General features: G+C 37.7%; 1 protein-coding gene across 2 annotated transcripts in view; it reads left to right on the top strand.

The window, feature by feature from the left end:
- The window catches only part of MICU2 (mitochondrial calcium uptake 2), a 135,876-nt gene that overhangs the window by 62,471 nt on the left and 59,316 nt on the right, over window positions 1-14,089 (top strand). For both annotated transcript variants that reach the window (XM_059493555.1, XM_059493556.1), the window contains one exon: window positions 9,182-9,329. In XM_059493555.1, the coding sequence (XP_059349538.1) occupies window positions 9,182-9,329 (148 nt within the window). The remainder of the gene's footprint in view (window positions 1-9,181; window positions 9,330-14,089) is intronic.

Genomic DNA, 14,089 nt, shown 5'->3' with positions numbered 1-14,089 from the left:
GGATTCTGACACTTTCTGAACACAATTTTCCTGTCTTTCCAGCAATCTGCCACATCTAGGATTCTTAGATATTTTTTCTTCAAGACTTGTATGTTTTGAGCATTGCCTGCTATTTGGGATCTTCTTCCTTTTTGACAGTGATTTTTTTCCCTAAATTTCAGAATATTTATAAGAAATGCTTGTGTAGTTACAATGACCTCTTCTGTTATGTTTTAATTTTATTGGGGGGCTGGGTGTTTTTTGCTTGTTTTTTTTTTTTTTTTTTAAACCCACAAACCACAAACTGTAAAACTTGTAATTCCTTTAACAGTATTTACTGAGTTTTAGGTGGTTTTGCTGTAGTAAGCCATCCTAAGAGTGTGTACAACTGGTGTGCTTACTGGTATAATGTACAGTGACTTGTAACACTGTTAAATACATGTGTGGATTAGAACAAGAGCCTTAAAGCACAACCCTGTAGCTCATGCTTTACATGACGAATAAACTAAAGGCTTCTGTCTCAGTTGAGCCAGCAGAACTTTCTTCCAAGAATCATGACATTTTTAAACTGAGTTTTCAGACCCTTCCAAAAGGGAAACACTGAAATTTGGATAAATTCATAATAGCTGCAAGTTTCTTTTAAAGTCTTTGCAAATTGGCTAAATAGAAGCACTCATTTACAGAAACTGATGGCAGATAGCATTTATTATAGCTGGATATTTAAGATTCTAATTTTTTTGTCATTCTTCGCTAGTGTCGTGTAAGTGTTTTTAGGCCTTATGTACATCTTCTGTTTGGTTTGGTTTGAGTGATACAGCAATCCAAGGCTCTTCTACATCTACTCTTGTTGGAGGCACTGTGCCATCAGCCACTGCTTAGAACATTTTGGATGTGCAAACATGTTAAGAGTAGGGCTTAAACAAGATGGATATTCTGAAATGTGTTTCAAAAACACACAAGTGACAGTGTTCTCTGATGACAGAGAGGCAGTTTCTTTCACCGTGTTTCCCTTGAAGCACATACTTAGTGTGTAAAATATCATGGTGGTGGAGCGACTTTGAGGGAATACTTTTGGCACATTGTTGCAAACCTAGGGCATACAGAACTATTGAAAGTGTATGTAACCATTGACAGAGGCAGTCTGGAGTTTTAAAAAGCTTGTGAGACAAATTCTGGTGTATTTCTGTTCTTTTTTTATCTCAGATTATCTCTAAACTTCCTACTATCTTAGTTCCCATTCCATTGTATTTACCACTTCTTGCTCAGCCATTACACAGATTAGAATAGCCATCTTGTTTCTAGTCCCTTTTATTCATACATGAATGTGGATATATTTAAATATTCACAACCATTACATGCTAATGCAATACATTTGTTTAATTACCAAAAAAACCCCACTTGAAAATGTAACCCCTTTGCTTTTTACTGTGTAATTTGACTGTCTGCTGCGTCAAATCTAGCTCCTTTATCCTCAGAGTTTCGTCTGTACTGTTTTGTTTACCTACTGGAAAGTTGCCTTCTCTTTTTGTTATCTTCTCCCAGTCTAGGTTTTAAACATGCCTTCCCTTAGGTTCTTCTACCTAGGTCCCTACATCCAGCATTAAATATTTACTCCTTTAAATTCTTCCATATGAGCGCTGAGTCCAGAATTTGTCATGTTCAGAACAAAAGTTGTCTAGCATTCAACCACCTACTATTAAAGCAGTTTACTTTTTTTTCCTGTCTGTGCAGTTGCAGGACCAAGCACTATGACAGTAAAAACCTTTTAAAGCTGTAAATCATCAGGTAAATATATGGCACCATGCAGCTGGCATGAGTTGGACTGCAAAACTTCCAACAGTTTGAAGTTGCACTTCTCAGACTCAGGCATATATAGTCCCATTCTCAAGGGTGTGCAGTTAAAACTGAATCTCATGTAATAAATGGATTATCTCTTGATGTAGTTCAGAACAGATGAAGTACAGCCTCTGTCTGAGTTACCCAATCAAAGGAGGCAGTTATTTGAAAGGGCATATGGTTTCCTTCTGCAGCAAAAGTGCACTTAAGAGGTAAAGTCCTATCAGCTTGAAAATCCCAAAGATCTGCAAGCTCAGGGTAAGCAAAATCAGATGGCTTAGAAGCTTTCCCAGCTCCTTCTGAGAAGGTGTGCAGAGAGACACTCCATGCATCATTTGAATTGAGAAGGAGGAGATAAAATAAAGATATTATGGCATTTCAAAACAAGCTTGATCGTCAGGTCAAGGATTTCTGCCCCTTCACTCTCATGAGACCCCATGTGAAGAGTTGCATCCATCTCTGGGGCCTCCGACGTAAAAACGACATGGACCTGCTGGAGTCACTCCAATGGGGGATACAAAGATGATCGAAGTGCTGGAGCACTTCTCCTGTGAAGCAGCTGGAGGGGGACTTTTTACAAGGGCATGTGACAAGGGATGATGGTTCTAAGATGAGAGAGCGCAGATTTAGATTAGATATTAAGAGGCATTTCTTTGCTGTGAGGGTGGTGAAGCAGCAGCACAGGTTGTCCAGAGAAGCTGTGGATGCTCCTTCCCTGGAAATGTTCATGGGTGGGCTGGATGAGGCTTTGAGCAACCTGGTCTGGTGGGAGGTGTTTCTGCCCATGGCTGAGGATTGGAACTAGATGATTATAAAGTCCCTTCCCACTCAATCTGTTCTGTGATTTTATGATTTTAAAGGCACACAATAAAGCACCACACATAGTATCTTTCAAACAGTACACAGTGTGTATTGTTTACGCATCCACACATTTTCTTTCAAAAATACCTAATTCCTCTTACTTTTAAAGATAAATGTATTTGTGTCTTCACATTTTAACTGCTCTTTAATGTGAAGTGATTGACTGAGAAAGATCAGTGAGAAGGAGATGTGACACATTTTTCACCCAAGTCTACTGACTGTCGAATACAATGTAATGAGCTCTCCCAGAGAGTTGTATGGACGCATTTCTGGATGTGTTGTCTTTGAGGCATCAGTGTGGTCCCCCTGCCACTCTGTATGTTTTTAGTACTTCTGCACCAGTGTGTGTGAGAGGTGTGTCAGCCTCAGTAGGGGAATGTGTAAGGAGGCTGGCGTGATAACTTGCAAGTAGAGGTGAAAATGTATGGTTTGTTAAATTAATTAACTGGTTCCCCGGCTTGTTAGAGCTTGGGTACCTTATCTGCCTTTCTTATATTCTGTTAGGGGAAATGTGCTAGTTTCCTACTTTGTTTTAAGCTTATGTTTAAAAATGAGCTCTGGTAAGGTAGAAATTCTGGAATTAAATGCTGAAATTAAAAACCCTCATAAACTGAGACTGTTTTCTCTATTATCATCATGTTTGAGTTAATTCTCCATTTGGTATGGGTGCTCATAACAGTTGCTCTGTGTGCACAATTCAGTCTGAACTCAGTGAAATACAAGGGGAGGGAGAGAAAAATTAAAACCAGAAATGGCAGGGGTTTAGATGCAAATAAACTCCTCAGCTGCTGCTTCAAACATAACCGTCACTAATTAGTACCAGCACAGCAGAACTGACTGAGCAGCTATTTGAAAGAAAGGAGGGGAGTGGCACCTGTTAGTGCATAGAAAGGGCTTCTTCTAATTTTCAAGTGTTTATATACAGCCATTAAGAGCAGCCAGACATTAGACTTTTGCATTCTCATTCTTCGCTTGTCCTTACTTTAGCAGGCTGTTCTCTGTTTCAGAAGTAGCTCCTGAGAAGGTACTTTTAATCTCTTGCCCTTTTCATATTTAGGGATTTCATGACTCTTAGAGCTTTTAGAAATGTAGTTGCTTGTTCAGTTTCAGTCACTCAAATACTTGGAATTTAAAATTGATTTCCAGAGAAATATATTCTCTGCATGAGTTCTGTGCTTTCCCCCTGTGCCCTCCCCACAAGTTTACTTCGTGTCCAAGCTAAGTTTGATTTGCAAGCTCAGAAAACATAATGTTTAAAAAAGCAATACAGATCAATTCACATCATCAGAACATTTTGGTTCTGATCTTATTTCTTTAACTTGGTGTTGGTTTTGGTAACTGGTGCATTTGATCAAGACATGGCTCACTTCCTTTATAGTAAAAGTACCAACTACTTTTGCACATACTTATACAAGCTTTCTTAAATATTATGATTTTGAGCTTTCGGTAAGTCACATATTTCTGTCAAATGGATCTCTTGTCAAAACTCTTTTCCATCTGTCAATTATTGCATCATATGAAACTGAAACATTCAGCTCTGAGCATTATTCCTCTGTGCATTCAGCATGCGTGCTGGGTATGTTAACATGTGCAGCAGAGTTGGAGGTCGAGTTACATTTTTTGTTATTTTGGTCATTGCAGAATGGATTGGGTTGAAATTGAGATACAATAATGACACTAGTTAACTGCAACGTTTTCATCGGTCCTACAGAAATCTGATACAGAGTTGCTAAATCCTTCTGTAGATCTAGTGTGAATTAATGGCTCCAAACCTGAGGCTCCCAGAGATCTGGCTGGCACCAACTCGATGTTAATTACGTGCACACATTGGTTTAGTTATTCTTGTAGCAGGTAAAATGAGTTAATTCTTTCAGATTAGAGGAAGAAAAAAAACATTGGTCCTCTTTTCAGATGAGGGAGAAAAAAATGGCATCTTAATTTCATTTTTTTCCGAAGGAAAAAGAAAGGAAGCTATGTAGGTAATAGAAGAAAGGAAGACAATGAAAGGATACAAAGAGACAAAATAAGTAGATTGTATGGAAAGGAGTAAAGAAAAAAAAATTATATTGGAAAAAATTAACTGGAAAGTGTATTCTATCTTATAAGCAGAAAAGATTAAGATAGAAAACTTGAAAGGCACAGGTGCATTAAAACACCAAATGCTGTGCAAAGAGACAAAAAGTAAAATTAATTAGAGGGGAAGGCATAATTTTAAGTTGAAGGGGGAGATAAGTGCATATGATATTTTAAAATATTTTCTCTTGAATAATCAGCAGCATATATTTGAGTTTGTACTTAAGAATGACTTAGATTTTTAATAGATACAGAATTAGTGTTACCAAAAATCATATCACAGTGATCAGCAGTGTCACTAAAAATACAGGTAAGGGTTATCAAGGTTTTATGTATGTAACCCTTCATTTTTATTTAATTTATTTTAAAAAATAAAAAAATTAAAACAAAAACAAAACAAAACAAAAAAAAAAAAACAAAACCAAAAAACCCACAAAACCACAAGCCAAAGAGTGAACACCATGAACACCATTAATTCTTTAATAGCATCTTAAGTTTAGGAGACTGACTGATAAATAGATTATTTATGTCAACATGAAAATTAATTGTTTGAAGTAATGTTGTTGTCCTTAGGCATTTCTCTGTGCAGGAAGCTAGGAAGGAAACCACAGTCTTTGGTAATGCTTGTAGATGCCAGTGGCTGGTCAGCTCCTGATCCATTGCCATGTCACCTGCACAGCATCCTCCTGGAGCCCTTTTCATGTCATTCAATTCTAATTTACCATCAGCTATCATAGCTTTATCATGCGCATTCTGAAATTGTCACTGAAGGCTTGACATAAAACCACAGAGGCATATAAATTCCAAGTTAAAGCTAAAATTTCATTCTCAATTCTCTTTGTGGGGCTGCTGTGGAGCACGTGGGAAGACCCAGTGTTTGAAGCCCCAGCTGGACCCACACACAGAAGAACAAGCTGAGCGTGGAATTTCAGCCCAAGCCCTACCGTTAAAGCCACATAGCTCTTTGTGGTTGGATTTCTCCTGTGTGGCACTGTTAGAGGCAGAAAAAAGCCCAAGTCAACCCCAGAGTTATTTTAAACTATGCTTACAAGAAGTTTGTGGTAGTAGTAATAGATTCTCCTTGCCCATTGTGCCTCAGAAATTTAAATTTTTGTATCCAGCTTGCCTTGAGCTTGCACTGTTGGAAACTGCTTAGGTGTTAGATTACAGATACCCTAATATCTGAGGTTCAGCCTTAAATACATAATTATTTCTTACATAATTATTTTTTATAGTATACCTGTCTTTACTTGAAACTCATTTTATGGTAAAACTCTGCTTTTTGTCCAATACATGCATTTTTATGAGAAAAATGAGTTTTCACAGTATTTTTTAAAATGTCAGGAATGTCAAATCTTTTTTATCTGAAGGACTCATTGGATGACTCAGGAAAAACTACTTAGAAATTAGTCAGGATTTAATTGAAGTGGGAAGGATACTGAATTGTGAAGAGAGAGCTTGCTTCCCTCTGCACTCATTAGATCAGTACTTCAAAAGAAGATCAATCTTAATTTTAAGTGATTGAATCAGCCTTTTCTTCAAAACATAATTTTTATTTAATCTTTGGTTAGGCACTTGGAATAATGATTAGAATAGTTATTCAAACATTTATCTCTTTTAAGAACAAATGGGAGTTACGCTTATAAGTTGGTTTTTCGTTTTTTTTTTCAAAAAACAGGAGCTTCCTACTTCTTCCCATGTATTTCTATCCCTTACCAGCTGTCTTTGGTGGGTCTGGCATCCCTGCTTATTGAAGACTTGGAGAGATATGTATTGGTGAAGAAAATAATAGTGAATGAGCTTTTAAATGAGGTGGTAGCTGCTCTAGCTGAGCTCATGCTCATGTCCTGAAGGGTGTTCTTTGCAGATGACAAATTTCCTTAATAGTGACAGGATGTCAGGAATTTTGCAAAAGCTTAGAAAAAAAAGTAGGAGATGGCACAGCTGATTTATTTCGTCCTGTTTCGTTCTCATTTGTGCTAGTTTTGAAGCTGATGTTCATAAGAAGTTAGCCATGGCTGTTTTACAAATCAGGAATGCCAGTTTCACAAAAAGAAAAGGGTTTGATGAGTCCACAATCACATTATTGTAATTCTGATGGGAATAGGTTCCTTTCCAAATACAAGGCACCCTTCAGAGTTAATATGCAAACACAGAATCACAGAACAAGCTGAGTTTGAAGGGATCCATTAGGATCTTCAAGTCCAACTCCTGGCACTACACAGGACACCCCAGGAGTCACACCGTGTGCCTGAGCGCATTGTCCAAATGCTCCTTGAAGTCTGTCAGGCTGGTGCTGTGACCATTCCCTGGGGAGCCTGTCCAGTGCCCAAACACCCTCTGGGTGAGGAACCTTCTCCTAATACCCAACCTGAACCTCCCCTCACACAGCTTCAGGCCATTCCCTCAGGTCTGTCACTGCTCACCACAGAGAAGAGGTCAGTGCCTGCCCCTCCTCTTCCCCTCACAATGAAGCTGCAGACTGCAATGAGATTTCCCCTCAGTTTTCTCTTCTCCAGGCTGAACAGACCAAGGGACCTAAGCCATTCCACATATGACTTTTCCTCAAGGCCCTTCTCCATCTTTGTTGCCCTCCTTTGGACACTCTCTTAACAGCTTAATACCTTTCTTATATGGTGGTGACCAAAACTGGTACCCATGGATTTCAGTTAAAATTGTTGACTGAAATTCAGTGGTCTGTTATCAGTAACAAATTTAGCTTTAGACAGAATTCAGATAAATACTGCAAGACTTATGAAACTTGAAAATCCAGTTGGTTTGAACATTAGAATTTGCTTTTTACTTCTTGTCTAAACTTTTTTTTTTTTTGTATTTATGCAGAAATATTGCTTTTTATTACATAATTTTGGTTAAAGGACAACTGTGAAACCATTTTGAGCTTTTTTTAAAAATTTGCCATTGGGGAAAAATTGCTTTCATTACTATGAGAAGGATGTGATTTTAATAAGAATGCAGCATGTTAATACCCAGCAACCGTGAAATACTCATTTGAGATTTGCAGCATTTGTTGAGTCTTGTTAACTAAGCAATTATGGAGTCACTTGTCCCCTAAAGTTTTGAAAAGAATAAAGCTACATTTGTTGCTACATTTGATTTGTTTTTAAGCAGTATTTTCCAGAACATGCAGGTCTGAACAGCAGCAGTGCACTTGGATTGTAGGCCATGATAGAGCTCTATACTGTAAAAAGCTTAAAGCAGTTCTCTCTAAACCAAAGCAAGTCTTGGCTTCAGATACTTAGAGTTAGCCCATATTTTCCTTACATATCAGAATATCACTGTTTTAAATATAAATAATGAGTATTGGTTTTTTCTTGTTGTTGGTTGAAGGGATCCCACCCTTCATTGAAACCTGAGGTTTGAGGCAAATAAACATGCTACAAGGGAAAACTCAGATTGACTGTCACAGGTGCTTGTTGCCTGTCATTAAGTGAAATACTTTAACAAGTCCTTAATGCTAACATAGAGCTGCAAGGCATGGGATTAAATGGCAAGTTGAAGCCTTCTATTTGGAAATACAATAATATATAATACAATATGTGACAGTAATTGTTCTATGATTAATGTTCAAATACACACAGTGTGTGTTCTGAATCTTAGAGTTTCTCATTTTCCTGTTGTCACTTACCATCTCTGAAATCCTGAAGTATAAATACCTCTGTTTCACTGGGTCTGTGTCCTCTTTTGCTGCCAGTAAGTGCTGGTGCTACTCATCAGAGTATTGTCAACTCTCATGGTTTTCATCCTGAGTGTCTCAATATTAATGAGGAACAGGTCTAGTTGGAGATTTTTTGTGTGCTTGACTAGTTGAATCTTTGGTTTTGGTGGTATGATCTCTGACTCTTTTGTTGGTGTTTTCATTGCTTTTCCCATTTTTTGACTTCTCTGAAAGACAGGCCCATATTTAAACTAGAACATCATTACTCTCCCATCTTAGGAGTTGCTTCATAGTTCAAAACTTAACTTCAGGAATGGCTCATTTGCATGAATACTCAGCACATTTCAGCCTTTGCTGAGCCAGCCACTAACCTGGCAAAATCTATTTACTGTTTGGTGGGTTTAGGTTTTTGTTAAGTTATCAAGCTGAATTTGGCTCAGCAAGAGCCCAAGTAGCAGAGCTGGCAAACAAGGAGGTGCAGGAAGACGTGGCTGAGAACAGGGGAGTGGAAAGCAGGATCAGCCTTAGGTGACATCGAGCCATTAATTTGGTTCATGTGTTCTCAGTGAAGCCAAAAAGTACTTTGACTATCATGTAAGCACGTCATTCTTTAAGACTGTGCCATAAAAGCTTTTATTGCTGGTAGCTTTTTGTTGTGGCTACCCACAAAATACTGAGGTTGATCAAGATTGGGTATAAGGTTTTTTCTAATTACATCTTTGGTCTACAAATGCAGTGGACTTTTTTCTTTTTCAGAAAGAAGATGTCATTCATGCAGATGTGGATGAAAGGCTGTGTCTTCGAAAGCACCGCTTCATGCATTTTGCATCGTTGGAATATGAAGGAGAATATTACATGACACCAAGAGATTTCTTGTTCTCAGTAATGTTTGATCAAGTTGAACGTAAGTTGTTTTCTTGTCATTGTATTTGTGAAGGAGAAGAATCTTGCTGGTCCCCTTAGAGATGTCATTTGCAAATCACTGGGATAAGATCCTTTATCTTTATGTTACATAAATCAGCAGAAGCCAATTTTTCAAAGTTGCCCATACGGATTCTCACAGACACCGCTACCCTTTACACAAGTGAAGTGAGGCTGATGATTTAGAAATCTGCTGACTTGCTGATGACATCTCTGCATAATTTACATGACTGATCAGTATGTAGTTCCTCAATTGCTTACATGCCACAGAAAATAGAATGAATGTATTATAATAGTGTTCATACCATTACTGGTCCTGTTATCTTCTATCCACTTCACCAGCAAGTGATTCTGTGACCTTTTTTCTTAGAGGAGGCAGTGATGGGAATGAGTTAAATGAGAATAATAGAGCCCAGAGTTCAGTTCTACATTTTTGGTTTTAAATCTTCTTTGATTTTTACATAACCTAGTTAAGAACAAATCAAAATCATAAGTGTCTTTTCAAGAACTTTTAAAAGTGTACTTTCTGAGGAGAAGATAGGAACAGCACACAAATAAAAAGTGCATAGGTTGTTGTCCTTTTCTGCAGGTTTTCTGGTTTCATTAATTCTCTCCCATTCCTTAAGGTTCTTTCATCTTTGTATCTTCTTCTGTTATTTCCATGATACCATTATGTTTTTAATGATATATGCTTTTTTCCTTAAAAAAATTAGGTTTTATAGTTTTCCCAATTTTTCTTTCTTTTAGTTTTCCAGTTAAGTTTTCCAGTTTCCAGAGAGGATTGTCACTTAGAGGACAAATACTCTGTTGGTTCACCTGCTGAGGGAAAGAGGGAGAAATCCCAGCTTTAGCAGTTGTTTGCTGCAATCTGCACATGCTGACCAGGAGAACATGTTGTCTAGCAAAAGCCATTCAAAGCCTGGGATGCTCTGCCCACCTCCCAGCAAATGCTGTAGTGACTTGGGAGTATTGAACTGGAAATCCTGAAAGGAATTCAAGGTCCTGTGGAAGGGTTTGAGAGACAGGGAGAAAGAAAGAGACCAGAAAGCACTTTGACTGAAGCCTGTCGAAAATCTAGGGCAGAAAGCAGTTTAAAAGAGCTGCAAGTAGTCAAATAGGACAATTATTATTAGATAGAATTATTGGTAATAAAAGAAGTTTTCCAGTATCTGCCAAAAATCTGTAGGTGATAAGGATACGTGAATTCATTGCTGACACAAAGCTTCTAATGTTGCACAAAGCTGAATATAAATCCTTAGAAGAACTTTATGACCTTGAGAGTCATGGAGATTTTTTAAAATGCTGTTTTTTAATTGTATGGGTGTTAGACTTCGTTCCCCCTCAAAACTTAATTATTTAAGTTTAAAACATGAAAGGGAACTTATTTTGAGTTTTCCAGCCTGAAAGACAGTGTGTACAGAAAATGTTACTTTTTAAGGTGTGGTTTTCAGACGGTTGTGTCTGAAGACAAGGTTAGAGAGATAAGTGTTTTTCAGTTCTAGCCATTCATCCATATTAATTGGTTGCTCCAAGTATAATAGTACACATGCAGATTTTTAATGAAGTGGTATGGGGTGATATTTATTTGTAATGCAGCCAAGTTAATTTCAGTTGCTTTGCTAATATGAGTAGGAAATAGCATTAAACAGAAGCGAATAAATAATGACAAGAAAAAAAACCTTTGCTCTAATGCATATTTAGCATTTCAAATTGAGGTCAGGCTTGCAGCAGTCATCATAGATGCTTGATAGAAAAATGTTGACGCTTGAATCTAATGTTCCTAAATATTTTTTAACTGCCCTTGGTAGGGTTTTTTGGCCAGTAGCATAAACACATTGGTAAGCAATTCTCTTGATTTCTCTTGCTTGGAATTTTACATTTTTATGTGACTGCAAACAGACACAGACTTTGATAGTAGAGAAATATGGCACTTGAAGTATTTTAAAGGAAGTGATTTTATTCATTGTGTTTCAAAGAATTTCATATGAGGCAAATAAACAGACCTGTCTCAAGTGTCTGTCATGGTATATTCAGAGTAGGTCAAGATAGTGAACTTAATAGCAAAGCAGCAGTTATTTTGGTAGCTTTCTGCTTATGTAATAAAGTAATTCTCTTTCCCCCTGAACAGTACCTTTAGAAAGGAGAAAGGTATGACACCACTTACCCTAGAAAGCTCTTCACTTACTGCATACTTAGATGCAGTTTTAACATGTGATCCCTGAACGCTGAACTTCAAGTTTTAATGATTTGGTTATTCTCTACCTATTTTTTATTAATTGCTAATAAGTAAAAAAACCCAAACCTCCCAGCAAAATCTGAAGCACCCTGGCAGTAACCATTCATCTTCATAAATATTTGCTTGGAGTTTTCCAATTGAAAGCTGCTTATGGTAATATGGAAGACTTAGGGCTGTTCTAAAGTTTTGTTTCTGCTGTACTTTTTACAGACAATATGCAGAAACATATGGCCAGCCTCATGAGCAGTTTAGTTATGTACATCATTAAATACTGCTGAGGTTGATCTGTCCCTATTCAGAGATAAACACTCCCACAAGGAAAAAAGGCAGGCAAAAGGAGGGATGAGAAACACATCTGTATTGAGAATAGGAGACATTGGCTGGCCAGCCAGCCTGAGGGTTTTTTGCTCATGGGTGGTTGTCACTGGAGAATTACTTTGAAATTTCCTTTTAGTTTTTAAACATAGTTAAATTGAGTAGAAAGTAAATGTGGTGTTGTGTAAACCAGAAGAATTGTTGGTGCTAGCATTAAAAAATACCAAAATATTTCAGCTATGTGCAGATTATCAAGTGAATTCCTGTACACAGTTGGGTGGAATTTATTGCTGAAGCAAAAATCTTGGGTGTGGCCTCTGAAAAGGTTGCAAAAGATGCAATAAATTATAATTTATTGTGGAACACTTTACCAGATAAGAAAATGGATGAATTGTACTGCAAATATATCAACTGTCATCCAGCATAAGTGATCTTGAACCCTGCCTGGTAGACCTTAGCTTACTACCTCTGGTCATTTATTTCCTGGTGCATGGGTTTCTCTATTACACATTTTCTTTAAAATAGAAAAAAGTTGTGAAATGTTTGCATTCCTGTTAATTAAATCACACCTTCAAAGTTATTTACTGTGAGGGTGAAAATGAAGAAAAATATTTACAATATTGCCATGTGAGGAGGATGAGCTGATAACAAATTCAAAGTCTCCTGACAGACTTTTTGTTATGCATATTGACAAAGCGAAGAGCTCTATAAAAGAATAAAGACACCATCCAAAAAAAATTTGCTTGCTTTTAGAGGCAGTGCTTCTAACACCAAGTTACTCTGTAAACATGTGCCTTGTTCTATTACTGTTAGTTATTTTATGAAAGGAAGCAGCTACCTCTTTATAAACAGTGACAAACAGTAAATGAGATGAGGTGGTGTGGCACAGCATTTGTGCCAGTGCAAAACTAATATGGCAGCATTTTTTTCTACCAGTTAGTTCAGTGCATTCTGAATGCACCATTGGGGATTTTGGATTCATGGCTATATGCCGTGTAATCTTGTGTTAAAATTGTTACCTCAGGGATGTGTGGCAAACCATTGCAAAACCAGCCAAATTCTTCAGGGTAATCTGTGGGATGTTCATGTAAATCATCATACCTGATGCAATGATAGTTTAGTGAAAATGTGTTCCCTGTTTCTGTTCCTACTGTGATGTAAAAATACTTCACAATGTCTAGTAATATCTAATACAAATAATATAAACTTGCTGTGTTGCATCAGAAATTCTGGCATTTTTAGCATCACAGGTATGGGAAGGATAAAATTCTACTGATTTACACTGAATTTTCGCTGCAGTGCTGGAGCATTTTCAAGAGACCCTTCATGTAAAATTTTTATCTTAGACAGTTGTGCATAATTAGGCTCATATTCCAGATTAGACAACTAATGCTGTGTTAGAGCTCCATGGAAATACCATGGTTGATGTGCTGTTGCAGAACATACAAGAAAATATGTATTAGTCTTCGAAAAGGACTGTAAGAGTCCTTCAGGAAATGAAGATGTTGCAATGCATTGAATCTGAACTGTGCTTATGTTCATTTTTTTCTGGAGAAGATTATTCCTCTTCCAGGTAGAAGATAAACCTTCAGGTTACCTTGTCTGATAACAATTGACACTTGCTAAATAAAGATCTTGATCCTTCTTTCTCTGCTCAGTCCAGATTTAATGTGTTGTAGCATCTTCATTCATTCAGCTGCAGTAAAAGAGATCTTCCTGTGTTCCACAGTACCAGGGTACCAGAGGCAGTATTTCCATGGCAGAGTCCTATCTGCCAGTGAGGATAGGTGTGTTCTAAGTTCCCTTGGAGAAGTTGTTCAAATTGGTTAAGCTTTCTGTGGGGGCACAGTTGGTGCAAAGTTGTTTTGTGTTTGCAGCCTTGATATGATGTGTCTTCCTGTCACAGCATCAGCGTGGTCATGGCTGTGAGGGAATCTGAGGTAAGGACACAGTGCAAGGCTGTGGTAGCTAAAACATTGAGTTCTCCATTGTCCTTAGTTGAGGTCAGTGCTGGTGCAGTCAGTGGTGTTAGGAGGGCCAAGAGGGACCAGGCAGTAGATGAGCACTTTGGAATGAGCTGAGTCAGTCTTTTTATTTTTGGGTCTTGAGTTTTTTGCCTTTGGCAGGGGTTCAGATGCCTGTACTTCACTGTCTTCATTTTGACCTGAATTTCATAGGCGATAGCTAATGAG

Source organism: Ammospiza nelsoni, chromosome 2, assembly GCF_027579445.1.
Source record: "Ammospiza nelsoni isolate bAmmNel1 chromosome 2, bAmmNel1.pri, whole genome shotgun sequence".
Classification (NCBI taxonomy): Eukaryota; Metazoa; Chordata; class Aves; order Passeriformes; family Passerellidae; genus Ammospiza; species Ammospiza nelsoni.
This window is presented reverse-complemented; position numbering and strand designations above follow the sequence as displayed.